The 19,328-nt window shown below is 39.6% G+C and overlaps 1 protein-coding gene across 1 annotated transcript; it reads right to left on the minus strand.

The window, feature by feature from the left end:
* Nucleotides 1-3,156: 3,156 nt before the first annotated feature.
* Nucleotides 3,157-5,868, minus strand: LOC149813248 (stem-specific protein TSJT1-like). The gene is made up of 4 exons (XM_089991890.1): nucleotides 5,597-5,868; nucleotides 4,445-4,685; nucleotides 3,593-3,713; nucleotides 3,157-3,490 (listed from the first exon to the last, which is right to left on the minus strand). The coding sequence occupies exons 1-4, from the start codon at nucleotides 5,797-5,799 to the stop codon at nucleotides 3,303-3,305; spliced, it is 753 nt and encodes a 250-aa protein (XP_089848016.1). The 5' UTR covers nucleotides 5,800-5,868; the 3' UTR covers nucleotides 3,157-3,302.
* Between the last annotated feature and the right edge of the window lie 13,460 nt (nucleotides 5,869-19,328).

Raw genomic sequence — 19,328 nt, forward strand, 5'->3', positions numbered from 1 at the left:
ATTATAATCTTTACATAACAGATCACTATAATGCATTGAATATACATTCAAAGTAAGTAAAACCTACACAAAAACTAAAGGTATTAGGGAGTAATCAAATATGTTACAAATGTGTTAGCATTCAAACTCACTTGTCTTTATGAGAATAGAGAAAATCAATTATGAAAATACAATCACTTTTTAAGTGGTCCATTTAATTTGAGGATATTCAACAATTAAGGCTGTAAGCAGATTGGATATGATCAGATATTTGATCTAAGTCCAATATGTTTTTACCTGATATGAATCCTTTAAATTAAATCCAAATGCGCATTAAGATCATATTCGAGTCTGTTCAGTAAAATTATTTTTATATTTGGGCCAGATTTGGACCAGCATTTTTAGCCAGATCTGGAGATGATCTGATTGCATTTGTTACATATAAATAGCCTATTTTTGTTCTATTTTTTTTCGGATATAAGTAGCCCACTTTTAGATGGAGTAGTACAAGGGATATCTTATGGAGAAAGGTTTTTTATCGGCGGTGACCTTAATGGGCATGTAGGCATTAGTAGGGATGGTTTTGAGAGTATCCATGGAGGCTATGGTATAGGAGAAAGAAACGAAAGTGGAGAAAGGATTTTAGATTTTGGTTTGTCCTATGATATGATCTTAGCAAACACTTGGTTTAGGAAGAGGGAGTCTCACTTAGTAACATTTAAAAGTGGGGTTAATACGAGTCAGGTAGATTTTTTCCTACTTAGAAAGAGAGATAGGGGTTGTTGCATTGATTGTAAGATTATACCGGGAGAAAGTGTAGCTACACAACATAGAGTCTTAATTTTAGATCTTAGAATTAGACAATGCCGCAAAAGGGATAGACATAGGATAGATCCTAGAATTAAGTGGTGGGCACTGAAAGGAGCTAAACAAGGAATGTTTGTAGAGCAGGTAGTTAAGGAAGTTGATTGGTGTCTCGAGGATGATTCAGAATCAATGTGGAATAAGATAGCGGGTGGCATGCGAAAGGTGGCTAAGGAGGTATTGGGTGAGTCTAAAGGCGGTGCACCGCTAGGTGAGGATACATCGTGGTGGAACGAGGATGTCAAACTAGCTATTAAGGTTAAAAGAGAGTGTTATAGAAATCTAAGTAAGAGTCGTGATAAGAAGAATTTGGAGAAGTATATGATAGCAAAGAAGGAAGCAAAAAAAAATAGTTCGGAACACGAGGGATAAGGTATATAAGAAGGTTTATGACAAGTTGGATACCAAAGAAGGCGAGAAGGATATTTATAGGCTTGCAAAGATGAGAGATAGAAAATTGATGGATCTAGGTATGGTTAGATGTATCAAAGATGAAACACAAAGGGTTTTAGTCAAAGACGAGGAGATTAAGGAGAGATGGAAAAATTATTTTGATAAGCTATTTAATGAAAGTCATGCTCAGGATCTTGGAGACTTCTCTATTCCTTTTCATGAGATGAATCGTGACTTCATGCGCAAGATTCAAAAGAAAGAAATTGCAGAGGCTTTGAAGAAAATGAAAGCAAAAAGGGCAGTTGGCCCAGATGGTATTCCTATCGAGGCTTGGAAATGCTTGGGAGAAAAAGGTTTAGAATGGTTGACAAATCTTTTTAACAAGATTTGGCGGACAAATAAGATGCCTAATGAGTGGAGGAAGAGTACTTTGGTGCCTCTATATAAAAATAAGGGTGATATACAAGATTGCACAAACTATCGTGGTATAAAACTCATGAGTCATACTATGAAACTTTGGGAGAGGGTGATTGAGTCTAGGTTGAGGAAGGTTGTCATGATATCGGAGAATCAATTTGGTTTTATGCCTGGAAGATCAACTATGGAAGCTATACATCTTCTTAGACAACTTATCGAGAGAAATAGAGAGAGGAATAAAGATTTGCATATGGTTTTTATTGATTTAGAGAAGGCATACGATAGAGTACCTAGGGACGTTCTCTGGTGGACAATGATGAAGAAAGGTGTTTCTCTCAAGTACATTAAAATAATTAAAGATATGTATGAAGGAGTAGTAACCAATGTCCGCACTTGTGGAGGGGTGACAACCAATTTTCCTATAACGGTTGGGTTACATCAAGGATCTGCTTTAAGCCCTTTCCTATTTGCTATAGTAATGGATGAGCTTACGAGATCAATTCAAGAAAATGTGTCGTGGTGTATGTTGTTTGCTGATGATATTGTTTTGATTGATGAGTCTAGAGCTGGGGTTAATGCTAAGTTAGAATTATGGAGACAGACATTGGAAGCAAGAGGTTTTAAGTTGAGTAAGAGTAAGACAGAATACATGGAATGTCGGTTTAGTAAGCAACGAAGTAATGATGAGAGTGTAGTGAAGCTTGGTGAGCAAAAAATACCGGTGGATGATTGTTTCAAATATTTGGGATCTATCATTCAAAAGTATGGAGAAATTGATGGAGATGTAAATCATAGGATAAAGGTTGGGTGGATGAAATGGAAAAGTGCAACTGGAGTGTTGTGCGATCGTAGAATGCCATTGCGGTTGAAGGAAAAGTTTTATAGGACGACTATTAGGCCTGCTTTACTATATGGTACGGAATGTTGGGCTGCCAAGAGACATCATATTCAAAAAATGAGTGTAGCTGAGATGGATGTGTGAAAATACAATAAAAGATAAGACTCAGAACGAGGAGATACGTAAGAAGGTAGGCGTTGCACCCGTTGAAAATAAGATGAGAGAAAACCATTTACGGTGGTTTGGACATATTCGGCGAAGGCCTAAAGATGCTCCAGTTAGAAGGATGAAGAAATGGGAAAATATATTAGTTAAAAGAGGTCGGGGTAGGCCTAGGAAGACATGGATGAAGGTGATAGGAAAGGATATGAATGCTTTGAACTTCACCAAGGACATGGCATTGGATAGAAATGATTGGAGAAGAAGGATTCATGTGGAAGACCCATAATGATTTTCTTTTTTGGTTCATATCGCCGACCCTAATTATTTTGGGATGAAGGCGTAGTAGTTGTTGTTGTTGTTGTAGTGTTACCACATATTTTTCAGACTCGAGTTCGACCTTAGCTGCTAGGATCTGGATTTAGATTCAGATCTACTGTTTATGTTTTAGATTCAGAAACAAAAAATTGAGACCCATCCTAGCAGTTGAGGCCCCAACACCATTAATTATCAAGAGGAAACGTATATCTTTCATTCAACAAACGGCATGGCACAACTTATAAACAACAGATGGTGGTGATGACAAACAAAGGACAACGACGACAAACAAGAGGCCATGTGGTGTTTCTTTGATATGAAGGTGATTCTCATCTCACTGTGACCAAGGGGCCCAGTTGGCCTCACTCCCAACACGTGGCATGCTGTTGATCTTCGAATACACGTCGACTTTGAAGCTGGCCCCACATATGGCACCCTCGCTATCCACCCTGGGCATGGCTTTGAGCTTGTTCATTGGGTGCTCGAAGCTCTGCAACCCACCAACGCTGTGGAACATGCACCCTAATTAACCACAACACACACACACACACGAGGTTACTTTATCTTCATAGTTACCAAGAGCTACCAATTCGGTGTCACTGTGTGATGGGGGCATATATATACCTGCTGGGAAAGGAGCAAAGGACTTGCCGCAGCTTGTCTTGACCACGTCCACATTGTCTGATATCACCACAGAACCATCTGCAGCGATGCCCCAGTAGAGTTTCACCCCACCGTCCGAACCCTGGTTCCAAAAGCAACCCACATATGTAATATTTGTTAACTTTGGCTAAGGGTGTCAATGGGTCAGGTTTGACCCAGACCCGACCGTAGCAAACCTTATAAGGTCAGGGTGCGGTGAATAAAAGAAACAAAGGTTCGATTAGAATCTGGGTCGGACCCAAAATATTGGATTAGTATATGAAGACGAGTGTGGTTTGTGAAATCTTGTATCAGCCTTGGGTCTGACCCTAATTACAATTAAGATCCATGATTTTTCAATGTAAAAAAAATAAAAAACAATATATTTTACTAGATATGAATCAGGTCTGGTTCATGCAGTTTTTATAGGATTCGGGTACAATTTTTCTTATAGCCAACCTGACCCGAGTCCTAACCTGATAACAGCACCTCAAAGCCAGATCTAAGTTACACTCACCTACACCTGAACCAGATCCGACCTGTTGGATACCCCTAACTTTGGCCCACCCCATATGAATATTAAAAAACCAAGAAAGCAAAACTTCTCACGTCACGTGATGACTATATATGTTCACGGTTCATTGATACCACGCTTGCAAAAGCAGCAATCATGGTTCATTGTTACCCTAACCACGCAGCATTAATTGATAGTCACGTGATGGTCAACCATTCTTACTGCAGAAGCAGTATCATTCAGGGCTCACACAGCTCATTAGCACCATTGATATGCTTTTCTTTTTGTTGGAATAAACACGTCATTGATATCATCCTTACCAAAGCAACAAAGACGGTGCCTGACTTGCGGTCGAAGGTAACAAAGGCGAAGTGTCCCACTAGGTCCTTGACCACCTGGTCCGCAGGGTAGGGCCCACGGTCACGCAGGGTGCGGTAGGCCTCGATCACCAGAAGCGCCTCGTTGGTGGACTTGGACAGCCCGTACTGCCTTATGAGGGCGCTCAAGTTGTCCAGGCTACCAAGGAACATACAGTACACATCATCCACACCGCAGAATAACCTTCACACACACAGAGAGTTAAAGACTTCTGTTAGCACATCTATTTTTCCATTTAACAAATGGCTTACAAAACAACAAGTCAAAGGAGTACTTTCTACTGCCAGTTTTGATGCATTCATATCATGATCAAATAACATAGTAAAATTGATGGTATGAAGGAAATCATTGTTCCTGGGATACCACAGCAAAGAAATCTAGGGAAACCACCACCACCAGGGGGTAATCTTGAGCAAAATACAGTTATATAAACGTTAGTTCTTGGATAATTGGAGACCTCTTTTTTAAATGACGGTAGTTCCTGATCTGTCTTTTTAGGAGAGAGATATTTGATCACCAGAGGGGTACTTTGAGCAGTCCTTACCAGAAAAAGGAAAAGAACCAGTTCAGGGGAATGACCGGTTTGACATCAGACAGGGCCTTTGTAGAAGTTGCATAGAAACGCCCCAATCTTAAACAGCAGATTATCTTCTCTCTTTTCCTTCTTTTCATTTGGGTACGTGTGATTATAGCAATAAACATAGATTCATGTAGACCTTTCTCTCTCTACTTTTATAAGACCAGCCACTAGCCAAAAAAGAGACAGAAGCCTGCATTCTAAGGTTGGTGTGGGTGATAAGCGACACTAGGTTTTGGATGGAGGGTTTTGCTAAGAATTATCTTTTATGACCAACTACAGCGTCCACTCCCACATAACTGAGAACCTGAGTTCATCAGCTTGGGGGACTAATACCATTATTAAGAATCATATTAAGAGTTTTGATTCTCACTGACAATCAACGATGAGATTATCCTATCAATTAACACCTCAGATCTACCAAGTAGAAGACATCAAAAAAAAAAATCCCTCGAGAAAGAGCAGAGAGTACTGTAACGAAAGCCTTCCAACTCAAAAAGAAGCATGGTGGTGGTACCTGGTGTAAGGCAACTTTGAGGGGGATCTGATGTAAGCGAGAACTGCCCCATCACCGAACATGGTAGAGAAGGCGTTTTGTGGATCTGAGGAGAGGAACTCAGCCAGTATCTGATCGGGCTGCTTATTCCTCCGATCTTTCGTTGCTGGGCTGTTGAGCTCTTGCGGCGGAGTAGCAAACTCTTGACGGAAAATGGCCAACATCTTTGTGCTAAGAAGAATAAAGAAAGAAAGATGTGATCGAGCAGGTGAATACAGAAATTGAAATTGGAATGAGAGGAGAGGAAAAACCTTGAAAGTTTCCTATTTATGGTTAACGTGCTTGGTGGGGATAATGATGATGACGAGGCGACCTGTTTCTTCCTTTTGCCCCCCCCACATTTGGATGGAAGCAGATCAGGTCATGCTGAACATGAGCGTTTTTGCTCATGCGGACATCGTGGCCGTCTGTTTGCATTTTGGATGAAAGCCACGTGGTTTTGTTGACTTTTGAGGTTTTCAAAATGCAAATCGGATGGCCACGATGTTAGCATGAGCAAAAACGCTCATGTTCAGCATGACCTGATCTGCTTCCCATTAGGATTAGGCTTGATGTTTTCAAAGCTGACGCTTTTGGACCATGGCCAAAGCTGACGCATGCGCTCATCCAGAATTGGCTTATCCATATCATGATATAAACACTCTTTGACTTCTTTTATTATTTTCCCTTTTTATTTTGGTCATCAGGAAAAGCCAACGCTAATCCACGTCTCAGTCCCCCAAGGGGGTTGGCGTAGTGGGGTGGAGCTTTGACTGTTGAACGGGCAGTCAAGGTTCTATTCACATGAGCTGCACAAGTGAATACCTAGCATAGGTTCTGAGAGCAGGGGTCCTATTCTCGGAGTTTTATGCTGCCGGCACGATGATAGTAGGTATGACAGGTTTGTTGGCTGCGGCCTCTTAGGGTTACAAATTTAAAAAAAAATCCATATCTCAGTCTCTAACAGCACCGCTCCTCAGGCTTGGCAGGAGCAGTTAGTGCACGTCACCTTGTGTTGGGATATTGCAAACCCCAAATGGTATGGTTCTATAACTGGTAGGGGTCTGCCTAACAACAGCTTTCTCTGTCGAAAAAAAAAAAACAATACCGTTGTGCTTTCTCTGAGGGAAATGTTGGCTACCCTCGAGCATACCGTATCTAGTATAAAGCTCTCAATTTTTTTATATTTTCTTGATTTTCTTTAGATAAAGTTATACTGATATGGTTTATATAGTTTGTTGAGTGAAAAACATGTTTTAAATCAGTCGATCGTGCTCACTAGTAAAAAAAGTCATTCTTACATTGAAGCCACCAGATTTAAAGCCCATTTCTTAACAAATGGGCCATGCTGAGTGCATTCGCAGGTTCAAATTGGTCAAATAAATCTCGCATCAATGAGTTTCAGATAGAATGGTTAATATCTTCCCGTTTGGCGTCCTCATCAGAATTCAACGCAAACCTTCCAGCATATCTGGCCTTCATGGATCGAATCTGTCTTAGGTGACCCACCTTACTCCAAATCATCATATCCACAACCTACAAACGGCCCACGACATAGGTACTTTGAAGAATTGTATGAACGACCTTAAGGGGGCTCTGCTTGTCTGGCAGGAGTTATCAGGGCACGTCACCTTGTGTTGGGGACGTTTATGGTTGTATAAGTGGTAGGGGTCTGCCTAGCAAACGCCAACTTTCTCTAAAAAAAAAAAACAGAATTGTATGAATGAACCCAACTGATCAATCTAACCCGCTTTGAACCAAAGTTGATTGGACCTGACCAACCTCTCTCTCTCTCTCTCATGGGCATGTGTCATGATAAATCATAGTAGCACATGTATGTAGGGTTGCTTAATTAAGCTTAGCCAATCTTAGTGTCTCAAGACCGATCTTTTGGAATGGGACAGTTGTAGTGCGGAGATCTACTGAGTGAAAAATGCATCGAGTGTAAGAATGCGCGGTGTGCGTTGACTTGATCGGTGATGTGCGGTGGTAGCATGGCACGCGATAGGAAATGGTATTGTCGTTAATGCATCATTGTATGGTGGTACAGACATGGAGCGTTTTTTAGTTAAGCAGTGCCGACAGATCAGAGGATGTTGCTTTTAAAGATTTGGCTAAGAACTTTCTGAGTTGCAGAAGTCCCACGCATAGCGATTGAACACATGAGGGTGCGTGTGGGTTAGGGCTAATTCTCTTAGGGATCACATTAGGTGATTCCAACCAAGTATGGTGATTCGAGGTTAGGCGAGTGAATGCCTAAGCACCAAAGAATGAGTCTGGGTGGTGCTCTTCATTATGGTGTTCAATCATCAACTAGTCTTCGGGCTAGAGGCCGCAAGGTCTTCTTCCTTCAGTAATGAGGTTTTGCTGTAGCGTGCGTATGGAGTCACAATACGCTCCATGGCACGCAATGCTAAGGCAAAGATTGTGCCATTTTTAGAAGTGATAGCTGGTATAAGACGGCTATTGTTACCAGCGAACGTGCGGCCGGATGACGCCAGGCGTGACAGGAGATCACACCCTTGTCGGTAGACCCTAGCAGCTTCCAGAAGAGTCCGGGCGTGGCAAGAGGCCACGTCCTCTTCTTCTTTTTGTCTTATCCCTCTGCAGCAAGCATACCGTAGGGGATCTTTTCAGTTACAGAGTAGTGGGTGCACGCTAGGGCGCCCCAGGTACGGCCCTACAAGGTGGCAGGGCCAGGTCGCTAGGGGCCGTTAGGCCACCTGGCTTTGTCTTTTCTTTTTTGGTTATGTGCCTAGTTGGGCCCACTTTGTAAGGGCATCTATATAAGCCCCCTCTCTTGTAATGTTTGGATTATCAATGAATGAAGAATAGTTTACTTTTCTCCTCCTTGTTCTCACAATCTCTCTCTCTCTCCGTTCTCGCTCCCCTCTGCTCTACTCCCCCTTGTCGGACCTACCAGTCTCGTCTTCTTCTTCGGCCTCCTCCTTTGGGTCGGCATCCCCTTCACAGCAAGGATGGCTGAAAGTCTCATGGCTTGGTTCTCCCAGCCTCCCGTGGATGCAAGCCATCCCTACATCAACACTTAGTTCCTGCTTCATGCAGGTCCTCCCTTAACCCGCATCTCTCACGCGCCCCAGCACACCTCCCGTGCACTCCACTCACTTCGACGCCATTCACCTTAGTCGCATCGTGCATCCCCGCTTGTCGTGTGCCCCCGCGTGTCATGCATCCCGTGCACCCTGCGTGCAACGCACGTCGCACGCCCTGCTCACCTCAACATCGCATGCTTTACGCGCGACTCTCCCTGCCAAGTACCCTTCGTTCAGGCTCACCTCTGTAGCTTCAGCAAACAACCACTTGCCATTCGATGACCCCTCTTACCACCACCACAACATCCAGCGAATCCCTTTTGGTAAGCCTCTTTTGCAATCATAGCTCATCGGGGAGGTTCTCCAGCATGTGGCAGGGGTTTTCCCTTTGTTCCAATGAGGTGTTGTTCTGAGGCACACCCTATTCAAGAGCTTCTCCACTACGGGTTGGAGCTAGTGCACCCCAATGTTGAACCCGAACTAGCCGCTGAACAAGGTTCGGGTGAAGTTTTTAAACACTCAAAATTTCCAGTTGTATCATATTGGTATCAGAGTGAACCAACTCTGATGGATATTCCTGAATCATCGCGAGAACGCGAGCACGCGAATGATTCCCTCCACCACAGTGAGTAGACTCGGGCCCTAGCCGAGCAGACTCAAGTAGAGATGGTGAAGGATCGGTGAGCCAATGCCAAAATTTTCTAAAGTATATAGTGAGCACTAGCCTTGCTGACAGAATGCCTTGAGGTGTTAAGCACCTCCGTGCGGACTCAGCAAGGCATGGGCGGTGGCTCCACCAACCCACTGTGCAACCAAGCTGCAGCAAGACCGAGCATGGCCGACCAGGCCAACCATCCCTCATTAACTATCATGTTGATTTAAAGAATTTACGGCAAAAGGGTAGCCTCAAAGACTATCAGAATGAATTCAAGGAACTTTGCACCTTGCTCCCGCACATGGACGGGGAGACATTGTTGGGCTCCTACACTGGCAGGCTACGTGAAGAACTTCGAATAGAGGTGCTAGCCGCCAATGTCAGAATGCCGGAAGAGGCATACAAGATAGCTCGTTTGCATGATGAAAAGCAGAAGCGCTTGGAGGCTCTGAAGAAACCCCCTCGCCTATTTGAGTCATATGCAAAAGGCAAACAGAGCAAACCCACCCCGCGGTTTGCTAGAGGTGCCTCGCCAACCACCCCAAAGGTGGAATTCATCTCTCAAACACAGAGAGAAGAGCACATCAAGAAGGGACACTGCTTCAATTGCAATGAGAAATAGTCGAGAAACCATCAGTGCAAGAAGTTCCATGTATACCAAGTACAAGAGGAAAACGAGGAGGAAGAAACGAGCTTCACTAAGTGTGATCGTTGCAAATTTTTTTCTTTTTTCCCTCCTTTTTAAGGGAAAAATGTGATCATTGCAAAAATTTTCCTCTTGTTCCTCTTTTTCTTCTCTTTGCCTCTCTAGCCTCTATTCCCTTTTTAAAGGAGAATAAATAAAAGAAAAGAAGAGAGAATGAGAAAAGAAAGAAGAGAGAAAAACTCTTTTGCAAAGGTCTCACTTGACCTTAATTTTGAAAATATTTTGAAATTACTCGTCTTCATTTTTTAAAATTTGTAGGAAAAATGGAAAGACGAGATTCGCTCGTCGGTACGAGGTTCAACTCTTCCTGGCGCCTTTACCAGGGGTAATTGAACCAAGGATCGAACTTATGCCTTTTGCTTTGCTTAAATAATGTCTAAGAAATTATTCTAAAAATGCACAAAAAATCATGCTTGTGCAATGCAAATGCAAAGATATATGCTTTTGAGAAGAATAATTTTAGAACTTTTGAGATTTATCCAAGTGATTTTTGAAATAAATTTTGAAGATATTTGGATAAATGATTCAAAAGGATTTGAAATTGGTTTGTAAAAGTTAGCTTTCGAATCTAACTTAGAACTTTGAACAATGGATCTGGAAGAAGAGACTTTGAAATTATAAGTCTTGGAATAATCAGAGTTTGGAAAATAAATCTTAAATAAAAAAAAAAAGGAGAATTGGAATTCGAAATTAGAATTTTAAAGTAAGAATGAAATTTTGAAGTCAAGATGAACTTTGAATTTGGATCGATTTTCGAGAATCGATTTTGAAAAGGGATCTTTGGTTTTGAGTTCTGAATTCAGAACCTGAAACATAAATTTTTGATTTTGAAATTGAATTTAGACTTGGAGAAATAGATTTAAAAGTGGTTTTGGAAATAGAAATTAAAAATTGGAATCTTGAAATCCAGATGAAATTTGAAAATGGAATTGAGTTTGAAATTAAAAATCAAATTGGAAAATAGAACTGGATTTGAAAAATCTGAATCCAAGGTGGAATTGGATTTAAAAATCTAGAATCCTAGATGAAATTTGAAAAATTTGGAATTGAAATCTGGAATCCTAGATGGATTTGGATTTTGTAATATGGAATACAAGAAGAAATTTGATTTGAGAATCTGAATTCAAGGTGGAATTGGATTTGAAAATCTAGAATCCAAGATGGAATTGAATTTGAAATTCTAGAATCCTAGATGAAATTTGGAAAATTTGGAATTGAAATATGGAATCCTAGATGGATTTGGATTTGGCAATCTGGAATCCAAGACGGAATTGGATTCGAAATCTGGAATCCAATATGGAATTAGAAGATGGATCTGGATATTGAGAAATCTTGATGAGATCTGAAGATGGATCTGAACCATGAAAATTTAGATGGGATTTGAAGATAGATCTGGATTTTGGAAATCCAGATAAAATTTGGAATTGGATTCAAGAAATCCAGATAGAACTTGAAGATGGATTTGGATTTAGTACTAATCTTTAGAATTTTGATCCTTAATTTCAAAGTGATTTAAAGATTAGAAACTCAAAAGATTTCAGAAAGAACTTGGATATTTTGAAAATTTGAAGTAAAGAATAGAAAACTTGATCAGGAGATGAACTTCAAAGTTAAATTTGAACTTTGAAATTCGATTTGAATTGATTTTGAAATTGAACTTTTGAATCTTGGAAATGAATCTGAAAATTCCAAAATTGAACTTTGAAATTGGGATATTGAAGTTTGAATTTTTTGAAAATAAGATGAAATAGAAAGATGAATTGGGATTTACAGATAGGAATTGAAGATTGATTTGAGAAATAAAGAAGTTATTTGAAGAATCATCTTAAAATCACTTGGATTTTTGAAGAAAATTTGAAATATATTGAAAAATATGATCTAATTTTATCCTAAACGATGAATGAATTAAGTAATTTTAAAAATTGGATATTGAAAAGCATATTTCATTCTTTAAGAGAATTGAAATAAGATTAAAGATATAATACATTCCTGACTATGGTGATAAAATGTATTATAAGATAATCTATATTTAAATTCAGATGAAGAATAAAACACATTTTGGTGCCTTTATAGAGTTTGAAATGAAATTAACTCTCAATATATCCTGACTATGGCCATTGATATATATATATATATTAAGTTAATTTCAAGTTAAACTCTGATAAAGGAAGAAAATATTTAGAAAACTATGATGATTTTTGAAGGAGACCCAACGTGGATCTCATGTTATTCCATAAAAGATAAGAATTCTAAGCATTGTTCACATTTTGACTATGGCCATCAATGTAAGTCATTTGCTTAGGATTAGTTACCTTTTATTAGAATGAAGCATGTGCCATTCGTGTTTCCATTCGTGAATTTTTGAAATAAAAGAGAAAATAAGATGAAACAGATAATTCTAGGGAAAATACATGCTCATACATTCTATTCTAAGACTGGAAATGTAAAATTTTTATTAATATCTAGCTATTACAACTTTGAATTTGAATTTGACAAAAAATCTCTAAACTAAGAAGAAAATAAAACCTTTTCACATAATTCCTGCAAAATTTAAGTTAGTATAAGGTAAAAGATACATATGGAAAGGAAATATCATATTGTATTTGAGATGAGAGATGATGAAATATTCATATATCTACTTAATGCTAGATGGAAAACTTAATATATCACATTGGATGAGAAAATGTATATGTTAGCTTTAACGCTCTAAACTAACAAGGAAATAGATGGTGAAATGAAAACATTACTAAAGCATAACACTTATGTAAATGTCATTGAACTAAATCATCATTTACTCAAGTATAAACTAATCAAAAGCAAATGTATATAGGAAATTTAAACATAACAACGAAATTCAAGTGCTGAAAATCGATGATTCTATGCAACAACTGAAATGTATATGTATGTTATACAAAAAATGCTTGAATATGCAAGTAAAGGAAAATAGAGAATTTGCTCAAGATATACATTAGGAGATGCAGAGGAAATGAATGGGAGACAGAAGAGCCATACTTTCAGGTGTCCTGTAAGTTTAGTGGCAAGGGTGTTATGATAGTGAGGAGAAGATATGGTATATGAAAGGAAAGATGCAACGGGTAGAGTGAATGAGTATGAACTTATAACAGTATGATGAAAGGTTGTAAGATGAAGTACTGGTAAGAATTTGAGTGTACAGGAGGGGGGGTCATAACAGTATGAAGATGGATATTGGAGTGTGAGGGTACTGTGGCAGTGTTGCTGAATGAAAGAATGCAAAGATATACATAACGGTGTGTAGCTGGATGAATAGTGATAGTGGTTTTTGTGCAGCAAGGTGATGCTGTGTATATGCAGGGAAATGCATGGGATATGACACCGTGGAGGTACTTTGCAGGAAGGTATATGGTGAATAGTGCCATTTGCAGGTGGGTACTGTGAGTAGATGCTTCAGCAGTGGGGGTGAATGTTGTTGTAGATGCCTATGATGCTGGTGATAGAGGTGTTGCAAGGAAGCAATGACAATATACCAATATTCAAAATAGTGTATACAACAATACTGAATCACAAATTATACCCTGCAAACACAGACTTCACTGGGATTCTCAACACTATCTCCAATATGCAAGTATTAGTTATAAACATGCCAAATCAAATAAGACTAATGATGATCAAACACACCTAACACCAATCCATTGCAATAGGAACTCAGCTATGGTAGTTGAAACAAGGTGTAACCGCAAAAATATTGTTAGTGCCACAAGTAAGAATGCCAAGAGCACAACAAAAACTCCCCCAAATCTCATGGTGATGGGAAAATACACTCTCTCTGTATTGCAGCAGATATGAAAGATCGATGGATTGGAATGGGGATTACTGATGATATGCAGATGATACATAAAAAAAAATGTTTTGTTATTGGCCACATTGGCAACTTATCTCACAGAGAGGCCATAGAATTTCTCATGAAAGGGTTATCCCAAACATAACCATCTATCATGGTATTTTGTACTATGTTGTCTCTTTTGCACATCTTGTTAAGAACCCTACAGATGGAATGAACCGACTTTGCACTTAGCATTCATTTTAACAATGCAGACACATCCAAGCCCAAATCCAACTTCCCTACCTTAGCATGAACACATAACAACTTCACGATAAAGCCAACGATTCATAGATCATCTCCCGATGGAATACAAGATTTCATGGTGAAATCGAAGATCAGAACTTCTAGGTAGATCCAATTGATCTCTCGACAGATCACTGCTGGGGTAATCTGGCGTTTACAGGAATCACTAAGCATGTTGGTACTAGATGCAACCTTCTTTTAGCAATCATGGACGATAAAGGGGATGTTAATCAGAACACAAAAAATATAATGCAATAAGAGTGATGATCGATACAGATCACTTGATGATGATTACAGCAAAGAAAAATCACCAACATTGAGAGGGGTGATGTGAAGGGCTTTTCATTGAACCGAGGCTTCACCGTGAGATCAACCTTAAGTCTGATTCACGGTGAATCAGATATTCACTTCATATAAATAACAGATTTTGAAATTATTGAAATCGAAACCATTACCGTAATTCATGTAAATGCAATTGATGATGAATAAAATCTCAGAAACAAAAGAAATGAACTCAAATAAAATACTGGAAATAAAACGACAGGAGAATATAAAAAACATAAATTACAACCCGATGAACAAGGGCATTTGGAAAATATATACAAAATTTAAACAGAAAATTAACAAGAAGAAAAAAAATTACATATATGATTTGTTGTAGCTTCAAATGCAATAAGCATTCAGCAACAATGTTACTGTAGCAATATGTGTATCATTGAGGTTGCGATAGGCAGATCAATGATACAGGGTTGCGTCTGATGAACAAATAAAATAAGAAGAGAGAAAAAATTGTGAAGGAAAAAGAGAAGAAATGGTATGAAGAGACGATGGTGGGGTGAAGGTGATGGGGACGATGACTCAATTGCTATAAAAACAAGAGATCAATTATAAAGGATAATTAAATATAAACCATTAAAATCAACATAAGAAAAGAAAGGGGATACAAATACAAGGGATTATCTTGTAAAGAAAATGCATCAATCCATGTTTCCATAAGAAGAATGAAGTGAGGATCTCTAATGAAATCTCTGAATTGCTGCTATGCATCATACGATTCATCGGTAGATGGATATTCAGTACCCATTCGCCTCATTCGAATGCCAATAGCATGATAAAATCGGAGGGGATTCATAAGAAAATCAATTACGAGAAAGAGGGAAAGGAAAATAAACAAATGCAGTAATTCTGGAATCGATGCTATTTAAAATGAGAAAATCAAAATATAGATGACAATTGAAATAAATAACAGGAAAAAGCAGGAAATCGGATAAGGAAAATGAAAGCTGGAAAACAGATATTTAACATAAAACCAGAGAAAATTCAATAAAAAAAAAAAATTGTCGGAACGAATGTTCCGTTGTTGTTGCAGAGGCAACACAACACCACCAGAAATAGAAAAACAAAAGGAAAATCAGGAGAAACAAAGGAGATTAAAAAAAAAGGGAAATCAGTAAAGCGGCAAAAGAAGTGGACGATATGAAAAGAAAATGAGGAGGGGGATGAGGCACCTACCTCTGACTGTTGTGGGTTGATCTCCTTCAAGCGACTGTAGGGAGGCACCTCGGAGAGAGATCGATCTTTTGTTGCTTGCAGAGGAGGACCAGAGAGAGAACGAAGAATGAAGAAATGCGAGAGATGAGTAGTGGATAGGCAGAAGCTGGATCATGAAGGAGAGAGAAGAATGTATATGGAGGGGTGAAACACCCTCAGAGAGGCATAGTGGAAGCAGATGCGTGAACCATGGGGAGGTGAGAACAGATCGTGAAATGGTGAGGTAGAAGACTGATCAGAAATGTCGATCCCCTGCAACTTCTTTAATAACAAGAAGTCGTTAGGTGATTTTCAAATCAGGTCCAATAGTTTTCAATTTTTTTTCAAAAAGTGGTTTCTTTTAGGATTTTTTTAAAAGGTGGTTTTAATAAAAAGAAACTTTCAAAAAGGGGCTTTTAAACCATTTTTTCGTATTTTCATTTTCTATTTTTCTTTTTTTGTTCTTTTCTCTATGTTTTCTATATTTATTTTTTTGTGTTTTTGAAATAAAACTTCATAAAACTATGGGAAAAATGATGGTTTTTGAAATATTTTTTGTAAAATTTAAAAATATTTACAAAAGAGGGTTTTTTTTAGAATACAGGGTTAAACTTCAGGAAATTTTCAGAAAACGAGTCTGGATACAGAGTTTTGAGAAAATATTCAAGTTTTGGACCTCGAATTGAGGAAAATAGAACAGTGGATCCAAATGGATACCAGATGGACTGTCTGAGCCATTTTGTAAGACCCACAATTTTTCAGATGATTTCTGAATAAAATTCATGAGGCATTTACCGGTAAAAATAGCATTTTTCTCAGAATGCCAAACAAATCAATTCCTACGAGCCAGTTATACTTAGGATATTCGTCGAATCACGAATATATGCTCAAATACTCTGGAAGCCATAACTTCCTACCTAAATGAAATCAAAAGATTTCCTCGAGCCAACTTTCTTAGTTACGTCAATACGAAGAGAATGGCGTACTCAGAATTTTTCGAAAAAAAATCACCAAAAACCTGAAATTTTTGCGGGACCCACAAAAATATTTCTCAGAAATACATTTTAGAATATTCTAGAATGTTCCAGCACCTTCTAGAGCCTTCCATCATGTTCCATTACCTTTCATGGAAGAAATTCTCAGAAAAGCCAAGGGTATTTGGGTAAATGGGGTTGCTTAGCCCCTAAGCAACCTCCCCTATAAATAGAGGACCCCCCCTCCTTTAGAAAATTGCCAAACCCTCTCTCTCTCCTCCTCTTTCTCTCTCTAGAACCTCCCCTAACTAGCCCACTTGGTCTGAGCCTGCCTAACTTAGCCTGAGCCTGCCTGACCTGGTCCTAACCCACCTGACCTAGCTCAAACCCAGTTGACTTGATTTGAACCTGGTTTGGTTCGAAGTCAAAGTCAAAGTCCTTTTTTATCCGAAGTCCAGAGTTGATCCTTTTCGAAGTCGAGCCTCGTTCGAAGCATCAAAGCATTCTGGAGTCATTTTTTTCTCAAATTGAAGTAAGTTCGCTTCGTTGATCCATCTCTCTCAAGTATTTAATTGTTTGTATATAGCATATACTTTCTGAAGTAGTATCTTGCTTTAGTTCTTGATTGAGCCCTTTTTTGACACTTCGGTGTTCACTCGCTTGTCTCATAATTATCATCGGATATATATGTTCAAATACGCGGTATATGCGTTCTTCAAAATAGCATCTCGCTTTAGTTCTTAGTTGAGCCCTTTAGAACACTTTGGTGTTCACCTGCTTGTCTCGTAACTATCGTTGGATGTGGATCTAGGTGTATATCTGTTGATTCTGCCAACATGTCCTATATCGCACAGGCTATGTAATTTACCTTTGCAGTCGCGTCGTATGATGCCAAGGCTCATGCTTTCTGCAATTTCTGATTACTGCATTTACTTACGCCGTCGTGTTGAATGACACCAAGGCTCCTACTTTATGCAAATATATATGTAGAATATTTCGTTCAGTTACACACCCTGAACAATAGTATATGCATTTCTTTACGCCGCTGCTCTATAAAGCACAGGCTTCTGCTTATACTAAATATATGACGCGTAAAATGAACGTTCAAATGGAGATCAACTCCAAATCGCCAATGTGATTCCCTTACCGCTCCTCGTTCAAGATTATGCTTGGCGAATGAAGCCCCTATTGAAAAGGCTTCGCTTTTTGGCAAAATGCACTTTACGTAAAGACTAAGTCAATTACGTATGGTCTGGATATTGCCAAAGGTTCCTGCAACCTTGATGGATACAAGGTACGCACAATGGTGCACATCCATTTCCCGAGTTAAATGTAGCGATTTCTCTCCAAAGAGGGGACATGCCGCTGAAATGGATAAAAAGAAATGCACGCTTTCTCCGTTAAAGAGAGAAAGTGCTGCTGAATATTCTGAAGAAGCTAAGAATTACTCAGAAAGAACGTAGCAGGATACTCTGTCATACAACAGAGTGCTACCCAGTTCATAGAATGCCTTTTACAAAGTAGAAGGGTTTGTCACACCACTGCCGATAGAGCAGGGGAGGTGCTGACGAAATGGTTGGCAAAAGAGCTGCCGGAACCAATTGAACGACATGATGATGTTTGTCGATGGAGCGATGCCAGAACGGCTCGTATCTCTGTGCTTGCAAGAGCACATTGCTCGTAAGGGCCGCTGAGCCGGAGTAGAGGTTGTGCCTTGGCTAGGTTTGGACTCGTTGCATAAAAATACGCTGAGTAGCCGATCTATTTAGATCGAGTCATATGCATGCTCATTGAGAACGATTACGCAACCAGACTCGTAAGGGCTGAAGAGCCAGAGTATGTTGTTTCCACCCAAAGAGGTGTGATGCTTGTGGTGGTCGTAGTGTCAAGAGCGGTGTTCTGCATGCATATGAATAAGACTTAAGGTCGCACATACCCCGCAGTTGAAAATCAAGTTAGGGGTACCCCCTCAGTTGATGACTATGTTGGGGCAGACTGAATGGGGTCGGGTACATACTCCCATAGTGCTGAAGCACGGGCTGCCTGAATGGCATGCTTATATCTGTCCAAGTAATTGTAAGACTGACAGACCCCTTCAGGAATTATGCTCACTGTGGAATGACAGTGATGGTACAACCTTGAGTGACACGTATTTTACTTTGGACCTGATAGAGTCCACGATGACCTCAGTCACTCATGAGTTTTGGGGTCGTGGTTGTCCTTAAGATCTAAAGATTGAACCCAACTACTACAAGTAGATGATGCATCCGAATATGGGCCTAGTAGGGTTCTCCTAGTTGAAACACACTGCCCTACTATGGATAGGGTCAACAGGCCTCTGGGGTATCTAAAATGCATAGAATAATCAACCCTCAGAAAGTCGAGTTGATGCCCAGACAATGACTTCGCCTGCGTACGAAGGGTCGAAGAGGTTAAATATCGAAACAATGCATTAGCTTAGGTTCAACGATGCTTGAATGTATGAGTATATGGACATTGTTGAGTCAGTCCTGCATAACCTTTGTGAAGGTGTCATGATCGGTATACGACTGGATCGACTGGGCAAAGACCCATGTTGTATCCGCACGGCTAAGCGAAGCTCGAGGAGCCGTCTTTAGATGCGTGAGATACAGATGTGCCAAGTATGAAGACTTGAGCTAAACATCCCTTTGAGACCCGGAAGATGTCATG

This window comes from Nuphar pumila, chromosome 16, assembly GCF_984573655.1.
Source record: "Nuphar pumila chromosome 16, dmNupPumi1.hap1.1, whole genome shotgun sequence".
Lineage (NCBI taxonomy): Eukaryota > Viridiplantae > Streptophyta > Magnoliopsida > Nymphaeales > Nymphaeaceae > Nuphar > Nuphar pumila.